The 16,319-nt window shown below is 43.2% G+C and overlaps 1 protein-coding gene across 3 annotated transcripts; it reads right to left on the minus strand.

Moving 5' to 3' along the window:
* Positions 1 to 553: 553 nt before the first annotated feature.
* Positions 554 to 15,330, minus strand: RIOX2 (ribosomal oxygenase 2). Of its 3 annotated transcripts, none has more exons than XM_081858501.1 (10): positions 15,119 to 15,330; positions 10,869 to 11,301; positions 8,767 to 8,886; positions 7,342 to 7,470; positions 6,116 to 6,219; positions 3,426 to 3,528; positions 2,470 to 2,635; positions 1,890 to 1,972; positions 1,432 to 1,536; positions 554 to 915 (listed from the first exon to the last, which is right to left on the minus strand). In XM_081858501.1, exons 2-10 carry the CDS (start codon positions 11,295 to 11,297, stop codon positions 757 to 759), a joined length of 1,398 nt encoding a protein of 465 aa, XP_081714627.1. In that variant the 5' UTR covers positions 11,298 to 11,301; positions 15,119 to 15,330; the 3' UTR covers positions 554 to 756. The 3 variants fall into 3 exon arrangements, with proteins under 3 accessions (XP_081714627.1, XP_081714625.1, XP_081714626.1); XM_081858499.1 differs by lacking the exon at positions 15,119 to 15,330 and adding an exon at positions 14,943 to 15,112; XM_081858500.1 differs by lacking the exon at positions 15,119 to 15,330 and adding an exon at positions 14,898 to 14,919.
* Between the last annotated feature and the right edge of the window lie 989 nt (positions 15,331 to 16,319).

The following is a 16,319-nucleotide window of genomic DNA, read 5'->3' on the forward strand; positions in this document are numbered from 1 at the left end:
GTGTGAGAACATGAGACTAATGTATTGTATTGTCTTTTATCTGCTGACTGAGGCAAAGCTCTCTCCTTGAATTTGTATCTTTTCTGGGACTCACAATAAAGGTTGGGGCAGCAGCAGCTTCTAGAGGAGCTGCGGCCATATTTCTGCAACTGATCTTGGTGCGAAACTGATTTTTTTACGGATGGCGAGCTGGTTCTCGTCACGCACCGACCCCTCTCGCTCTCCAGGCTTCAGGAGAGCCCCACCGCCAGCCCCGCAAGCTCAGGGGACAGCCGGGGGGGGGGGAGTCTTTATTTCTCCCTCCCAAAAACTAGGTGCGTCCTATGGGCCGGTGCGCCTTATGGGGCAAAAAATACGGTAAGTTCGTAAACCGAGGTACCACTGTACATATGTCACTGCTGAAACCAGGAAAGCATGAACCATTCATTCCTACTTTGCACCAGGGATGCTGAACTTGTGGCTCCCCACATCTCCCACAGCCTTGGGAGTCCAACACCACCTTGAGGGCCACAGCTTCCCCATTTACCCTCCTGTGTGTTATTTTTATGTACTCACTACGCGTACAAAAACTATGTAAAAAGCCTTTGTATGCCTGAGGTAACGTTTTGCTGTTTCTGTGCAATGGCAGATTTAAGCACTTTTAACTTTGGCTGGCTGGTGCCTTAGTTCCCTTCTATTTTAATTTAAGGGCACACTTGATTCTCCCAGCAACATCTAAGAGACCTACGAGTACTTAACTTTGACTGGATCATGCCTCTAGACTACTTCAATGAGCGATTCACTCCACAATGACACCACCAAGTTCTCTTTTTCTGCATCTGAAGTCAGATTCAGTTCTTTAACACGGACAGTGTTACCGCTCCAAATTTGCTTCAACGCATCCATATGTGAGAGCGGAAATCGTAACCCATGAGTCTATAAAGAGAAAGAGTGTGTGTTATTAACGCCATATTGAACTAAACATTTGACACATTTCATGCTCACTAATATGAATAATATATCCTGGGCCAGTAGTTACTGCTGTTATACAGATGAACACAGTTATTATAAATCTATCAACACACGTTTCTATATTACATTGACTAGGCTAGCTAAATGCAACCTCCAGGCACACAGGCAGTATATGCTGAATATCAGTTACCACCTTCATACTACACACCTGTGGGTTTTTGGAGATCTGGTTGGTTACAATTGGGACAAAGTAATGGAGTAAATGGGTTCTTGGTCTGACCCAGCAGCGTTCTCATATTGCCAACAAAACGCACACAGCTTTTAAAACAGACAAACCCAAACAGCAGTCTGGCAAAAACTTAACGTACTGCTGACCAGCACCAGGTGTGGAGAGGGGCTAGAAGAGACAGATCTGAAAATAAGGAATTTCCACATGGACTTCATCAATAACTGACCTAACAAGCAGAATTAAAAACAAACCTCTGCTATTCCATCCTCATTCATATCCTCATCCCCCATCATATGGACTTCCCTCTTGTTCTTTAAAGAGTGATAGACAAAAACCATTTCTTTGCGAGACTCTTCCTAAAAAACAAGAGAAAAACAGATAATACATTGTAATTTATCAATCAACATCAAAGCACTTGCAAAACTCCTGCTCCATTTTACCATAACTTTATAAGCCTCGCCTTTCTTATTTTTTAGCAGTAGTAATTAGGAAATTCCTTAGCTAAGGCCAGCACCTGGTTATATTTCAAAGGCTGTCTTTGAAACTCCTACAAAACACTAACTCTTTCCCTTTACAAAACAGAACTGAATTGCTATAATGTCAGAGCAAATCCCAGTCACATGCTGTGGGATTCAAGCAGCCTAAAAATAACATGCACCCAATTCCTCACTGAAAAGCAAGTCTCTACAAGCACTTCCTCTGTACTCACCAAAAGGTCTGGTTCCACTGTAATTACTGTGTAATCTTTAAACCGTAACCTGATTGTACTGTCTATTTTTGGTAGTGCTCCACCTAGACAAGGAAGAATAGCAATATTAGTTCAGCGAAAGGAGCAGCAAGCTAGCCTGTGCTGCTTACATCTCTCTTGACTAAGAGCAGGTGCAGAACTTAGTGCAGCTGGCTAATTCTTGTAAATATCTCCTTAGTTCAGTCAGCTTGTATGTACAGTATAACAGCTGAAGCAGAGTCATGGAAGATCACAGGCTATTTTCCTAATTAGAAAAAAATGCAAAATGCCATCTATCACTGACATAGCTGCTGCAGTATAATCTAGGTCCCTCTTAAGATGCTAATTGAAATATCAAAAAAAGGAAAGAAGGGAAGGGAATCTTCAGAAATGTTACATCTGTACAGGCTCTCTGAACCAATCCACACATTAAACTAATCTATGGCCCGGTTCCATATGTAATATATGTAAATAACTGGTTTACTGCTACATCTATGGAACAAACTGTCTTCCCAGTCCCCACACTTTATGAAAAGCACCCTCTGCAAACTTAAACTGTTACCTGGAGCCAGAGAGTCAAAGTTAGTCCCCAAGAAAGGAGGTAATCTGTTCATAATGAAGTCTTTTTTCATGTCGGATGACCTCAATTCTCTACAATTTTCCAGACGGTCTGCAAGGCATCTCAGGAAGCCACTTAATGGCTTGGATGAATCAGATAAATCCGCCTTCTAAAGAAAAAGACCAAAAAGAATTTATGCTAGTAGTTAGAAACACGATCCTAATTTACTTGAGAATGCAGTCCTAAGATCTCCAGGCATTACAGATGTTGGCTCCCAACCTTATTTTGGTCATTATAAGCTGTTTTAAGCAGTTTTTAATATTGTGCAATATTGTGTTTTAATATTAATGTTGTGTTTTTATTGTTGCAACCCAGCTTGGGACCTTAGGGTGAAGGGCAAGTAACAAACTAATCATCACCACCTACTATACTGCACTGGACAGAATTGCAAAGGCAAGATTTTTGGAACAAACAAGTGTTCGGTTTAACTCTTCTTCCTGTAGCCAGTTATGGGAAGGCAGCAGTGGCTAAGTGACATAGATTCAAATGCCACATTATGAAATCATAAAATCTGGTATTAATTTGGATTTAGTGTTCTTTTTTGAAAACTACTGGATCAAGCCACAGATGGCAACTTGAAGGCTAGCAATTAGCTCTCTTTATTACAAGACCCATAACAAAACTCTGCAGTTTTGCCTACACTTGCTGGGACTATTATAGGTGCCAGGGAGCAGCTTGTGCACTGTTTGGTTTAAAAAGCTTTCTGGCTTAGTTTTGCAAACAAATGTGACCGCGCAGTAAAGAAGATCTGCTGCTAAGAAACAAGGCTGACCTCTTCCAACATTATGAAGCTACTAGTGGAGATTATGGGAGTTACTCTGTGTTTAAAATGGTGGCTATGCACTTTTCCTCTGACAGCAAGCACACACTGTTCATTTTCTTTATCTCTGCATCTTTACCATCAGTAACTGCCTTGGAATGCTCTTCCGAAAGTCAACATCCTTTTTCGCCGTATCCAACACTAGTCCAGGAACCACGTCCAGCAAAAAATCTCTCCAAGAGCTGCCATACAAGGGGGAAGGGAGGGAAACAAAGGCATTAATGCCAAGCCAGTTAATTTAGAGCAATGTTTCTTGCCGAGGATAAAGAAAAAACAAAACTGGTTTTGAATGTCAAGGGCTCTTCTAGCACATCCTATTAACCCACATGGACTGAAACTGAGAATGTTTAGGAAAAATACTATCATATGTGTACTCATATCCTAGGTGATCAGGAAATATAGTCTAATTCTTTCAGGGCATCCTAAGGAAGCACAGGTCATTGCCAGGCTGCTAGCTACAAGTGCCTGAAAGATGCTCCATTCGCATTGCTTAGGATAGTGTAACACAGCTTCAGTGTGGTCTCCTGTACAGAAAAAGCAGGTAGGTTGAGAAACAGCATGGAAAAGTCTAATAGATTAAATTGTCCACCTCAACAGAGGTAGGTAGGTAGGTAGGTAGGTAGGTGGGTAAATAAATAAACCACATTTTTCTGTCTATAAGGCGCCCCCATTTTAAGACGCCCCTATTTTGGGGGACTCCGATTTAAGAAAATAGGGGGAGATGGCCCCCATGTATAAGACATACCCAAATTTTGGACATTATATTTTAGGGGGGAAACCTAGTCTTATACACGGAAAAATATGGCATTTATTATCCCACCCCTTTTCCCCTGGTGGCACTCAAGGCCGCTTACAGATAAAAATAAGAACTGCTAAAAACATAGAAAAATATTCCCTAAAATACAGTTAAATATTGATAGAATTAAAACTATATAACATCTGTTTAAAACATACCAATAATTACAGTAAAAATAGCATGGGACCAGCCCTTTCATTAAAAGCAGTCAATTCCCCAAAGCCCAAAGGAGGTATTCACTTGCTGGGGGAAGGACAGTCTAGCTTCTCTAGGGAGGGAGTTCCAGTCAGGAAGCAGCCACCGAGTCTGCAGCAAGTGTGCCTGTGAGGGTGGCAGGATTGAGAGAAGGGCCTCCCCAGGAAGATTCATATGAGGGAATCTGATACTTCAGATAGCTTGAACCTAAGCCATATTGGGCTTTATAGGTGATAACAAGCACTTTGAATTGTGCGCTGAAACAGACCAGTAGCCTGTGGAGCTGTTGTAACAAGGGAGTCGCCTGCTCCCTATAACCAGTCCTGGTCAGCAATCTGGCTGTAGCTCTTTGAGCCAGTTGACGTTTCTGAGCACTTTTCAAAGGTGGCCCCCACGTAGCGTGTTAGAACATGATGTAACTAAGGCTGTGGCCAAATCAGACATCGTTTATGGAACAGGTGCGGTTGTTGTGATCTGATCAAGCCAGCATTATAGTTGGGTACCCCTCCCTGGGATGGGCCATTAATTATTATTATTATTAATTACCCACCCTTCACCCTAAGGTTCCAGGGCAGGTGACATCAAAACACATCATAACTCTTAAAAACAGTTTAAAACAACAAACAACTACAGAAATAAGTAGGGCCTTAAAATATACATCTCAAGTGTCAAAAGGCAGGGTAAAGAGGTGTGTCTTAAACATTTGCTGGAAGTTATATAATGAAGGTAACAGGCACACCTCTGTAGGGAAGGAGTTCCACAACTTTGGGGCTGCCAGAGAATGCTCTCTCCTGTCCTCTGTTCTTCTGGAGGAGGAGGAACTGGCCTAGGAGTCTGTATCAAGCTACAATGACCACAGAGCCTCCACAGAAGAAACAGAAGACTTTCGTGACAAGACCAATTAGCACTGTGGCTATTCTATATGACATTCATGGTACCACAGCATGGAAATCTCTTCCTGAACATATTCAGTACAAAAATGTGCTTTGAAGCGAAGTACCACGGGCATAAAAAACCAGCTGTTCTGTTGCTTCTGGTCCCAACTGTTCATTATTGTGGTCCCAACTTAACTATAGTTCCATTTGCTGCTGAATCAGTCTTTGATTTAAAAAAAATAAATCACTTTGCTGCCTGAACACATTAACTCCAGCTATGTTTACTACATGAACACAAAACCCCAGCATGAAACCCAGGATCTGACTTCATTATCCCCCTACTTCTTCACTGCCTCCCATTCTTGTCTCTAAATCCCTGCTTAATGTAGCAGAGATTCTTGTTCCAATTAAGGATTTTGCCTATTGGAAAGACATGAGGGATGATGGGAGTTGTAGTTCTGCAACATCTGGAGGGCCAAAGGTTCCCCACCCCAGATCTTCTAAGCTAATACTATTTCCCTTAAGAACAAAACAATGAATGCAATGAATGTTTTATGTTGCTTTATGTCAGTGGTGTCCAAACTTTTTCCAAAGAGGGCCAAATTTGATGAAGTGAAGGGCTGTGAGGGCCGACCAAAGGGCCAACCAAAATTGTTGAGCTTTTTAGGATTGAAATTAACTGCCACAGGGGCCAGATTAAACCAACCAGTGGGCTGGATTAGGCCCCCGAAACAGACTTTGGACATGCCTGCTTTATGTAAACTGGTTAGCTTGGGTTAATTAAGGGGTATAGAATATAAATCTTCTATAGCTAAAACAAAATAAAAATAGTTTGCCAGATTCATTTAGTTTAAAGTCACTGACAAGAAAACTCATACTAGAAGAATAAGGCAGAGTGCTTACTTGTTCTGATAGGTGCTGATGGTCACATGAGTAGAATGCGATATCCCAGGAGGTGTGTCAGCTTGATGTATGGTCCCCCTTGGAAAATATAGCAGGTCTCCTGGCTGGAAGAAAACGTGGGCAGGACAGTTAAAAATAAATTATTTTGACAGTTTATTAAGGCTACGCTGCTGTGCTTGCAAAATAAAGAAAAATTACTCTCTCAATAACAAAAACACAAACAGCTGAATAGACAATTCTGTCATGTTACAGAATTTTCCCCATTTTCATGTAGAGCTGTGCTGCAGACATCCAAAATCCTACAGCTAGGCTACATGGACTGTTAGAAACCTATTTTTTTATTTAAAGAAAAAAGAAAAAAGTGAATAGTATTTAAGTTGCCTTACAATGATCAATAATACTAAAAAGGCAGAGCAGCAGATACTAGGCCAAAGCAGCAGATAAAACACACTGCGCAGCACTAAATAACAAACGGAGAAAGCTCCAGAAATGCAAAAAACAACAAAGTACAATTAATTCAGACTAAGCAATAAAACAATAAGAACTAGAAGACAGCAGCAAAGCAAAATGAAACAAAGCAATTGTGTTATTGATAGATACAGTGGTACCTCGGGTTAAGAACTTAATTCGTTCTGGAGGTCCGTTCTTAACCTGAAACTGTTCTTAACATGCGGTACCACTTTAGCTAATGGGGCCTCCCGCTGCCGCCTCGCGGTTTCTGTTCTCATCCTGAAGCAAAGTTCTTAACCTGACGTACTATTTCTGGGTTAGTGGAGGCTGTAATCTGAAGCGTCTGTAACCTGAAGCGCCTGTAACCCGAAGTGCCACTGTATTAATCCTGGAAGCGTGTAAATTTACACGATATTCACTGCAGTTTACTACAGATGCATGAAGCATTGCCAGCTCATAGAAGCTCACAATACTACCCAAATTTAAATCAACTTCCAAAATGGGACTGCTAAATAACAAGAACAACACCAGGACACATCTGTGCCCTCTCATTCTCCTAACAGTGGAAAGGTTTGTATGAAGTGACGCTGAAAAATGTGACTGAAAGGAGAGGCATAGCGGAATAAGCCATGTCAAACAAGACAATTAATCTCTCTCTTTAAGACCTAGAGGGGACAGGCAACCTTATTCACCAACAACAAGCTAACTATGTCAAGGTCTTAGACATTTTCTTCATCTATAGCTCAGGCACTCAGAGGTGTTTCTGACACGAATACCTTTAATATGAAGTCGTGTGTTGGAGTCCCTATCTTCTCCTCGGGCTCAGTGTTGTATTCTTGAGCTAAATGTACAGTAGGCTTATAGAGTCGCCAGTGCTTCTTTCCTTCCAACTGTAGGATAAACACCTGCAAAGACCATTAAGTCAATAAGCATCAAAAAGCTCACCGTTCCTCAGACTTTCAGCTAAGTTCACTACGGAATAAACATTTGTTGCAAGTGAGTTCTTTACAGTGGTACCTCGGGTTAAGTACTTAATTCGTTCCGGAGGTCCGTTTTTAACCTGAAACTGTTCTTAACCTGAAGCACCACTTTAGCTAATGGGGCCTCCCACTGTTGCCACACCACTGGAGCACGATTTCTGTTCTCATCCTGAAACAAAGTTCTTAACCCAAGGTACTATTTCTGGGTTAGTGGAGTCTGTAACCTGAAGCATATGTAACCTGAAGCGTATGTAACCTGAGGTACCACTGTATTTAGAACAGAATACTTGTAAATGTTGAAAATAGTACTAGGTTTTATTTCAAACAGAATCCACATGTGATATGCGCATACATCATCCATGTAATATTGTGGACGCATGTAATGACTTCCACAAAATTAACCACACGACAGAGAACCAGTAGGAGAACACTTCAATCTCCCAGGACATTCTATACAAGATCTCAAAGTAGCTGTCTTATTACAAAAGAATTTCAGAAATAGACTAGAAAGAGAAGTTGCTGAATTGCAACTTATTACCAAACTTAAAACCATGGAGAGACCTGGTCTGAATAGAGACATTGGATTCTTATCTCATTATACATGATAAAGCTATTTTTAGCCACCTCACCCCTTGCTTTTTCCTGTAAGACCAACTGCAGTTGTTAACAGTCGTCAACAGGTTTACCACACCTATCAGCCAATTACCCATTCCCACCACCCTTCTGAGTAATACCCCTCCCCACCCTCTCACTACATACAGTGGTACCTCAGGTTACATACGCTTCAGGTTACAGACTCTGCTAACCCAGAAATAGTGCTTCAAGTTAAGAACTTTGCTTCAGGATGAGAACAGAAATCATGCTTCGGCGTTGCGGCGGCAGCGGGAGGCCCAATTAGCTAAAATGGTGCTTCAGGTTAAGAACGGACCTCCGGAACAAATTAAATACTTAACCTGAAGTGCCACTGTATAAGGGTCTGGTGACTTCTGTTTCAGTGTATCTGAAGAAGTGTGCATGCACACGAAAGCTCATACCAATAACTAACTTAGTTGGTCTCTAAGGTGCTGCTGGAAGGACTTTTTTATTTTATTTTTTATAATTTAATTTAATTTAATTTGTTTCGACTACGGCAGACCAACAGGGTTACCTACCTGTAACTTTATTTTACTATGCGAAACTCTTGCAAACAAGAAACATACTGGCCATTGTGGGCCCTCTTACCTCAACATCATCGTAGTGTGGTGGCAGGCCTTGGGACCCCGGTGGGGTAATGTAAACGTTAGATCCAACCAATGAGCCAAAGTAGCATTCCAGCTTCTCCTGGATTCTCCAGAGCTCATCCTAAAAAGAAAAAAGGGAAGAGACAGAGAAATGGTTAACAATGCCAAGGCAACCTCCATTATTCTCCTATCATATTTACCCATTATATTTGCAATCCAATTGTTCCAAAAACATGTATCACTCTAAACAAGATGTCTGCCTGACCTGCTTTATAAAAGGTCAGAAGAAGAGTGCAACTTTCCCACATTGAAAGTGTGCCTGTTGCACACACAGGCATTCATACAGCTGCTGCATTATCTGAAAACATGTCAGCAAGCTAGGTGAGAAGTAGGCAGAAAACAGAAGTTCCAAAACATGCTAAATTCAGTCTCCTTCCTTAGATACAGTGTGAGTGGTTTCAAGATGCCTGCCAATACAAACCTCAATGAAGCCACTTATACAGGTAACAATATACAACTAAATCCTGTTTTGCATAATGTTGCTGGGCCATTCCTTCCAGCCAACCAAATCACTGCTCCTTTTTGCTTTCCCTTCAAATCAAGTTATTTTTATTGAAATGAATCGAGTTGTGCAAGCCAATGTCTGCTTACTCAGTGAAGCTTTTCCAACCACAGACATCCCCTGACTCTCCACTCCAGGTAACTGTCGGGAAAGGCCTTGGATGTGTGGCATAGAAGACTATAGTATAGTGGGAGCAGGGAGTCTGCAAAAATCAAGTAGAAGCAGCTTGCACAAGCTCAGGCACTAAGGCATTAACTGCAGTGTTTCCTTATAAATCTATTTGTTTAGTAACTTCATTATACAGATTTTTTTTAAGGGCTCATTGCTTCATTTCAAAAAATGGGATACTGGGATATGAGTATGTAACATTGAGTTTATAGAATATTCTCATGAACTGTCTTAATTCCATAATCCACAAATTGAATTTGAATAGCAAACAAAAAGCTATTGTTTGTACTGTATATGTATCTTGTTCCCGCTCATCATGTTACACTTCCTCTTTACCCAACAGCAATTATTAACATATAATTTATGTATCAGATAATCCAACGATGATATGAAACCAGTATTATTAGTGTACAAATGAGAATGGTTCATGATGTCTTTTGAGTTAGCATCCTCAAGGGAATCCCTAAGTTTGCTGAAGCAAGGAGAAAATCCCTAGTGGTCTAATAAGCACAGACTAAGGAAGGAGTGCCTGGCGTGCTCTGGTCCATGGGGTCACGAAGAGTCGGACACGACTAAACGACTAAACAACAATGCTCAGGAGCTGCAAAATGCTGGACAGATGTGTGTGTATCAGAAAACCTGGGGCATAGGAGGGGACAGAAATGGCATAGAATGCCCTGAAAGAAGACTAGGCCAGTTAGACCACATTGCAACATTTTATTTTATTTTTGGTCCCACCTGTAATACTTTAATCATGATTCTGTAAGGGAATTCTCCTGAAAACAATCTGTAGTTCGTACACAAAAGGAATACTAATTTCTAACTGGCATTCACTCACCTCTTCCAAAGGTGACTTTTTCGTCCTAAAGACTCAAAAGGACATCCTGAATCATTCTTTCTTCTACACTAGAAATACTGGTTTCATATCATCATCTTGGTTCTTAAAGAGCCCATGTTTTCTGCAAGACTGGCACTCAGTGGTACCCCCTTCAAGTACAGAAAAATGAATCAAGTTTAAGCTTAAATTGTATCATTTCCCCAATTTTCTAAAGTCAAGCCAATGTTAAAAGCAAACATACCAGAGGATGTTTTAAGTAAGAGAACTATCCAAAAGCAATATATTGTTATGCATTTGCTTGGGAATAGGCTGTTTACCAATTAGGACTGATACACAACAAACAATATAAAAACAGAGTAATTTATGGCTTCTCAGTCAGTTTAGCAGTGTCCCTGGTCTCTTCAATCCAGGTTGGCAACAGCTGATTGTAAGAGAGGATGGGCTCATAGTACCACAGCCTACTCCCTAAATTTCCAGAATCCCAGATTAAAACTCCAAAAGCAGCCAACAACAACAGACATCTGATGGATCATACCTTAAACCTCTGGGGCTGGTGAAATTGTATTGTAGCCTTTTTCTGGTCAAAGTCTTTCTTCAGCTGTTCATAGCTGACTTTGCCATCTTTGTTAAAAATCTTTTTTTTCCCATTCATACTTCTGCAGACATTAATGTCCCTTCCATAGTACAAACCCTCTTTGACCATGTCTTTCAGGTCAGTTAAGTGAAAAAGAGATTGGTAGTACAATGCCACAGAAGGCTCCTCTCTCTGAAGCAGCAATGGTTTCTGCTCCCAATATTCTCTGAAAAATTCATCTTGTTTGACAGGAGAGATCAAACTTTCAAATACGCTCTCTGGATGGTCACATTTCATAAGCCAAGGGGAGGTTGCTTCCACTTTTGCTTGTTTACATGGCAAACGTTGTTCCTTCTCTGTTGCAACTCGTCTTCCTCCTTTCTTGGGCATGGTCCTGCATAAAGTAGCAAAAGCATTAAGGGTGCCTCTAGAGCATCACTATTTTGCAAAAGAAATTCAACTTTAGCTTGATGCAATCAAAGTGGATTAAGGCACTCTTACCCTAGCGCAAGGTATCCACTTGAAAACAAAAACAAAACAGACTTGTTGCAGTCAGGAAAGTGAGAGGAAAATGCACTGAAAAGTGTGGGGTGAATGAATGATTAACAGGAAGTGTAAACACCTTGGAAGTGAATCAGGATGAATGTGCGTTGTACAACTGTCCCGTGAACAAATGCTCAAAAAGACCAGATATAATCTAACCTCCAAATAAGCTCTGTGCAAGCAAATCAGGATAAATGATGAATAAGCGGGAGGAGGAGCCCTATGTCTGAGGTAAGACCAAGTTCAATCACACTCCTATGTGTGCACAGAACTGCATCCTGGGTAAACCTGCTGAGGATTGGACCATCAAAAGGGGTGGCCATGTTTGCACCTGATATTAAATTGCTCAAGGTCCTTAAAACAAAAAGATTGTAAAGAGTGCCAAAAGGACCTTTTCAAACTGAGAGCGGTAAAATGGCCAAAACATTTCAATTCAAACAATGTACAGTGATACATGTAAGACAAAAAAAAAAACCCCTTAACTTCACATAGGTCTGAACTAATGATAGCTCAATGAATCTGACACCAAATATGTATATTTAAGGGCAAGTCAGTATCACCTTATTAAAATATGTCAAAATTATCTCATACTACATATTTGAAAGTCAGCTAACTGGAAACTCTGTTCTTTTCCAGAGGCAAATGCAGATTGAGAAGACACTGGGTGATGTACATGTATGCATAGATTAGTCTTAACTGGTTTGCTTCTGCATGAGATATTCCCTTTAGCATTTTTTTCCTAACACAGCTCACAGCTCCTCTTCTAGGTTTTCAAAACACAGGCTTTCTGGAAAAACTTAATCACATCTCAGCAGGGTCACCTCAGCTCATCAAGCCTCCATTATCAGATTGCATGCATGTTAGTTTTAAGATAAAGCTTTTAAAATTCTGCTCTGTTTTGAGTCCCAGAGATCCCATGACATTTTCTGTGACAATGGCAATTGCCTGATGTCCTCAATCCACCCTCCCATTCTCTCTGCTGGGTGAACACTGCCTGCTTGTTAGCAGCTGGTTTCAGCTAGGGAGTAGCGTTAACAATGCCACAGAAACACATCATGGAAAGCATGTTGAGATTTTGGAGCTCAAAGATATTATGCACACATCACCATTGCACCATTTAGCAACCTATGTGGTCCCCTGGGCAGGCAAGGTAATTCATTAAACATTAGTTCATTTTCCATTCCACTACATCTTAAACTAAATATTTTAATGGGTACCACTTTATGTCCCCCTGCGTTTAAACCTACTTAAAAGCTGCAGGGAAATGGGGTTAACAGGAACAGACAGATGCAAATGTAAGATAGGGAGGGAGAAAGGAGACAGCAATAATGTTTCCTTGCAAATCTTTGAGGAGGCCCAATCAAAACATTAACAAGCTAAGGATGCGCATCACTGCTGTGCAGTATTTGGAAATGAGCTATTTCAGAATACAGTGGTGCCTCGCAAGACGAAATTAATCCTTTCCGTGAGGCTCTTCATATAGCGTTTTTTTCGTCTTGCAAAGCAAGCCCATTGACAGCTTAGCGGATTAGTGCTATTAGCGGTTTAGCGGCTTTTAGCGGATCAGCTGATAAGCGGCTTATCAGCGGATCAGCTGATAAGCGGCTTAGGGCTTAGGGAAAGGGGGGGGAGGGAAAAACCCCCGCAGGAACTCGCAAGACATTTTCGTCTTGCTAAGCAAGCCCATAGGGAAATTCGTTTTGCGAAGAGCCTCCAAAACAGAAAACCCTTTCGTCTAGCGGGTTTTCCGTCTTGCGAGGCGTTCGTCTTGCGGGGCACCACTGTAAGCAACACTCAGCCCTTTCCAAAAACAGCAGCATGTAATTCTTACCAATTTATACAGCACTTTTCATGTTCAAAGAACTTTATTAGTATATTTATTTGCCACCCTTATTCCATCCCAGAATTCAGTCTGTTTAATCCAGTCCAAGCACTGATCAAGCCCAGGTCTACTTAGCTCCAACTAAGAGTATGCATTTTGTGTACATCACTTCAGTAAATCTTGCAATTAAGATGTCTTGTTGCACCATATTGCAAATGGGTGAATGTACTTGCAGAAGACCACATAGCAGTCTCACTGCTGAGCTGACATTTGAACAGTGACACGGGATAGGTAACACATGTACCCCTATTTTCCACAGCATAGTCATAAATATCAAAGCAATGGTAGCTATCTCCACAGCAATTCAAATCAATTTGTTCATAACCAAGTAAGCAGAATAGTTTATTTAAGGGAAGTTGGGGAACTTACAGCACGCACCCCACGATTTTGTTGGGTGTGCATTTTCCATAATACTTGACTACTGATGAGGCTGGCTGGAGCTGAAGGGCATGAAGAAGGTAGGAACCTAGAGCATGCTGGTTCCAGCCAAAGCCCATGTACAGTAATCCACTACAGTGGTACCTCGGATTATAGACGCTTCAGGTTACAGACTCCACTAACCCAGAAATAGTACCTCGGATTAAGAACTTTGCTTCATGATGAGAACAGAAATCGTGCAGCGGTGGCGCAGCAGCAGGAGGAAGGCCCCATTAGCTAAAGTGGTGCTTCAGGTTAAGAGCAGTTTCAGGTTAAGTATGGACCTCCAGAACAAATTAAGCTCTTAACCCGAGGTACCACTGTAGAATCATACCTCATGTTACATTTGCTTCAGGTTGAGCGTTTTCAGGTTGCGTCCCGCGGCGACCCGGAAGTACTGGAAAGGGTTATTTCCGGGTTTCACCGCTTGCTCATGCGCAGACACACAAAATGACGTTACGCACATGTGCAGAAGCGGCAAATCGCGACGGGTTGCGTTCTTTTCAGGTTGTGAACGGGCCTCCGGAATGGATCCCGTTGGCAACCAGAGGTACCACTGTATTCTGTTCTCTCAGTGACCGACCAGATGCAGAGTCCGAGGGCTAGAGCGCTCTCCTTGTATTAACTCCAGCAATATCTGGAGGGCCTCAGGTTCCCCATCCCCAAATAAGGAGGGAAAGCGACTGCTCTGTGGAGGAGGCCCACCTCCTTCCACCCAGCAGACCCTCTTGTTCTCATGCCCCGCAGAAAACCTCCCCTCGCCTTAAAAAAACAAACCCAAAGGTTTTCCCAACTGCATCCTTTTCTCTTAGCGGCACAAGAGCAGCGGCAAATTGGCAGCGTATTCGAGCCCCTCGCGCCAATATCCACGTGCAGCGGCAGTATTCCTAACTGGATCCCAGCAGAAAGTCCCGCCGGGCCCTCGCCCTCCAACGAAGGGACGTGCATTTCAATCACCCTCTTTGGAATTCATGCAAAAGCTTAGGCTAGGCTTCCAAAATGGGAATTTTCAATGAAATGAAGCAGCAGCAGCTACCAAAGATAAGCAAAGAGCCGGCCGAGAATCACGCGGCTGCTCTTCTTAATGGTAGCTGGGGGGGGGGGTGTTCTAGATTTGCAGCACGTCGGGATACGGCCATAAAGAGTACCCAGCGCTGACGGTGCATAAGCAGCGGCGACTAGGTGCGAGTTACCACGTTGCTGTGGGGTTAGGCTGCTGGATTGGGCGTCCTGCCCAGGAAGAGCATGGCCGGCCTCGCCTCACACTGCAATAGAAGACGGAGAAGAAGGGAGCGGAGCCATTTCTGTGGCGGAGGGTGGGAAGACCCGCAGGTGCTCTTCGGGCAGCCGCCCCTCGCTTTATACCGACCTGCTTGGGCGCGCGGAGAGTGACACGTGCCTTGCAGCGTGAGCAGAAGCTGCCCCTCTGCGCGCTTCCTGTGCGGGAGGAGGGAGAGTCGCCTTCCTTCCCTTCTCCTCCCTCCCTCCCTCCCACCCGCCTGCCTCTCTCCTATCGCGGGAGACTTGTTGCTTTTTGCCCGCCTCCCAAACAGCAAGGCGGGGCGGTCGCGGAAATAAGCGCTTTTTTTGTGGCGGCTGCGGCGGTGGCGGCGTTAGGACTTGTTCCCTTGTGCCGGTTTAGCCGCCGTGTGGACGCGCAGGGAAAGCGCAGCTTTCTCACTGCACCCCCTTCAGGCTCAGGGCTGTGAGCGCGCACGCTCGCTCTCTGCACCGGTTGTATTTCTGCCCCAAAGGAACGAGCTATACGAAGGGGAGACGCTCGTAATGAGATTTTTTAAAGGCTGGGGGCGGAGTAGGAGAGAAGAGCGCCTTAGCTCCCTTTTGTTTTTTTCGTCCCTCACGCACGCCTACGTCTGTTGTACGCACCTGGGATAATACACTCTTATCACTGCGAAAAGGGCGTTGCAGGAGCATCAGGCAAAGGCTAAAACTGCACAGAAAGAAGCCACAGCAATTAAGTTGTGTAATGCGATGATAACTCTGTGCTGTTTTTAAAAGTGTCCCTTTCGGCATAACAAGGAGACAGTTTTGAGTTTCGCAAAAGAAAGACGTAGGCGTAGCCAGGAATTTTGGGGGAGGCAGTGATTGGTCAGTAAAGTATTTCTATTGTTTTAATTGGCGCTGTGGGTTAAACCACAGAGCATAGGACTTGCCGATCAGAAGGTTGGCGATTTGAATCCCCGAGGGGGTGAGCTCCGTTGCTCGGTCCCTGCTCCTTCCAACCTTGCAGTTCGAAAGCACACCAGTGCAAGTAGATAAATAGGTACCCCTCCACCGGGAAGGTAAACAGCGTTTCCGTGTGCTGCTCTAATTTGCCAGAAGCAGCTTAGTCATGCTGACCACATGACCTGGAAGCTGTACGCCGGCTCCCTTGGCCAATAAAGTGAGATGAGCGCCACAACCCCAGAGTTGGTCACGACTGGACCTAATGATTAGGGGTCCCTTTACCTTTACCTTACTTGATCTAGGGGAGCAGCTGCCCCCCCCCCCGCCTACGCCCATGGAAAGTAATCCTGCATGCCACCCCAGTTTCTGGGAATGAGGCACAG

The sequence above is a fragment of the Podarcis erhardii genome (assembly GCF_964252035.2).
Source record: "Podarcis erhardii genome assembly, chromosome: 4".
Lineage (NCBI taxonomy): Eukaryota > Metazoa > Chordata > Lepidosauria > Squamata > Lacertidae > Podarcis > Podarcis erhardii.